General features: G+C 35.2%; 1 protein-coding gene across 1 annotated transcript; it reads right to left on the bottom strand.

Annotated features, from left to right (window-relative positions):
* Positions 1-683: 683 nt before the first annotated feature.
* LOC149131685 (uncharacterized) lies at positions 684-1,082 on the bottom strand. The gene has a single exon (XM_089337837.1). It carries the CDS (start codon positions 1,080-1,082, stop codon positions 684-686), a length of 399 nt encoding a protein of 132 aa, XP_089193963.1.
* Positions 1,083-2,338: the final 1,256 nt, after the last annotated feature.

Here is a 2,338-nt window from a genome sequence, read left to right as displayed (position 1 = left end):
CAGATAAATTCGTTCGCTTTTATGTTTACTGTTTGGCACCCTGTAGTCATACGTCTGTAAAAGAGGTAACACTTATTCAAATTTCAAGCACAATGAATAAAAGTTGTAGAGTAAGAATAGAACTACAAAAAAGACATAAAACACTATCGTAAAAATATTTTTCGTGTTAATTCAAATAACACTGGAAAGGATTAGATTAATGTGTATGTGTGTGCGTGTGTGTGTGTGTGTGTGTGTGTGTGTGTGTGTGTGTGCGTATATATATATATATATATATATATATATATATATATATATATATATATATATATATATATATATATATATATATATAGATAGATAGATAGATAGATAGATAGATAGATAGATAGATATAGATATAGATATACACGCACACACTAGCTTGAAAGTCGCATTCCGTGCTGACTTTTGAGTTTACTCTTGCGAGAGAGCAATAATAATAAAGCATTTATTGGTACCCTACCAGATTTATATCACAGACTATCACATTTGAGGAATTTTGCATCACTGTGTCATTTTGAGATCACAGTAAAACAACATGATAAACAACATTCTTTGTTTTATCATTTGGTGTAAGTATAAAGAGATTATTGCTATTTCCAGCTCTGAAACAACCAACATAGAGCTGTCCATGGGGAAAGCTCTGCTGCATGAGGTGAAGTTCAAATATTTTCAATGACTCTTCTTGACTCTTGACTCTTTGACATCGCAAAACTAACACTTACTAGAAATTGAAGTTTCTTGAAACCAAATAGCATATCTGCTGGAATCAGTGTAATACTTGGAATAAGCACATATTCTCCCTTTCCTTGTCCAGTGAGGATTGTTGTTTCCAAAAGATGTGAATGCATTTGCCTGACAATCAGTCTTGTTCGATTGCACAGTCTTGGAGGATCTAGATTTCTCAAAAGCATGATTGAAACTCTTTTCTTCAATGTCAGTTTGTGAGAAGACATTCCAGGAGAATCCAAAGAGCTAAGAAACTCAGTAGGGTAATTCAAGGCCCCGTTGGGATCCAATATCAATTGTATTGATTGATTGCAAAAGCTTCCTGCATACATTTAGAATAATAGCATTCAGATGTCCTCGGATTCCTTTAGTGGAGTATACCCTGATGAAATAATTTGGGTTTGGCTTCCAGTCTATTGCAACCCATGAACTATTGTTTCTTCCTCCCTTTCATCCAGCAGACATGGAGGCTCAGCACATTGGTCTGTTGCACAAAGAACATAAGCGTCAATTGTTGTTGATGTTGTTGTCATGTGTGTGTGCGTGTGTGTGTTTTAACGTTAAAAAGTATTTTCTAGTATAAGACAAAATTTGATCTGTTACACACAATACGAATCCGTTGCCAGGTACGAACCTTCAATCTGTAGGTCATTAGTTCATGAACCTTAAGTATATACAACACGGAAGCTAAAGTCAAGTCAAAATAGTACATGAAAACTATTTCATATTGAAAGAGTGAAGACAACGCTTTAGTAAGTTATCTGAAAAGGAAGATAGTTATTAGAAAATCAGGTTTTGAAAAGTATTTCTAAATAATGTTGAAAAGGGAGACAAAGGTATCCTGTTCTGTGGTTTTTCTTTCTTTTTCGTTTCATTGTTTCTTTTGGTAAATAGGAGATATTGTTAAAGACCTTTTGATATAGCAATAAAGTGGAATTTTAAAGAGAAAGACACACATTTAATTATAGCTTTCCAAGCCGACGCAATAAAATAAAATGGCGCTAAAGAGACAGAACAAGAAAGGAAGAGAGTGGACGGAGAAAGAAAAAAAAAGAGAGAAAGGAAGAGAGAGAGGAGAGAGAGAGTGAGAGGAAGGTAAAGAGAATGAGTGGAGAAAAAGAGAGTAACACGGCGGAAATATCACACACAAAACCTTTGAATAGCTCCTAACTTGAAAGTTTGCACGAGGCAAGCTGTAGAGTTGTGGTGTTGAGGGAACACTACCAGATTAATCTGGTAACAAGTCGGGAGATAGACAAACAAAGAAACCAACCAAACAAACAAACAAACTACAACAACAACAGTAGATTAGTCTTTTGCAATGAGACCCCTAAAAGATAAATGGTTCCGAGTGTGACGAAATGTGGGTGTAAACATGAATCACATTCACTGTTAACACCCGTGCCACCCCACCCCCACCAACACCACCAAACTAACACTCAACAAGAAATTTACGATTTCTAACTGATCCCCCCTTTTTTTTAAAGACCACGAGCTTTGATTTAATGATTGTCGACAAAGAAACAAAAAAAGATCATGTTTTATAGTCAGGCCCAGCAAATCTTAAAAGATTATGTTAGTAAATAAC

The sequence above is a fragment of the Octopus bimaculoides genome, chromosome 20, assembly GCF_046866305.1.
Source record: "Octopus bimaculoides isolate indiv1 chromosome 20, ASM4686630v1, whole genome shotgun sequence".
Lineage (NCBI taxonomy): Eukaryota > Metazoa > Mollusca > Cephalopoda > Octopoda > Octopodidae > Octopus > Octopus bimaculoides.
Note: the sequence above shows the minus strand (reverse complement) of the source record. Positions and strands in the feature narration are given on the sequence as shown.

Excerpts from the sequence above, each read along its gene's own strand:
- LOC149131685 (XM_089337837.1), bottom strand. The coding sequence starts at position 1,082 with ATGTATGCAGGAAGCTTTTGCAATCAATCAATACAATTGATATTGGAT.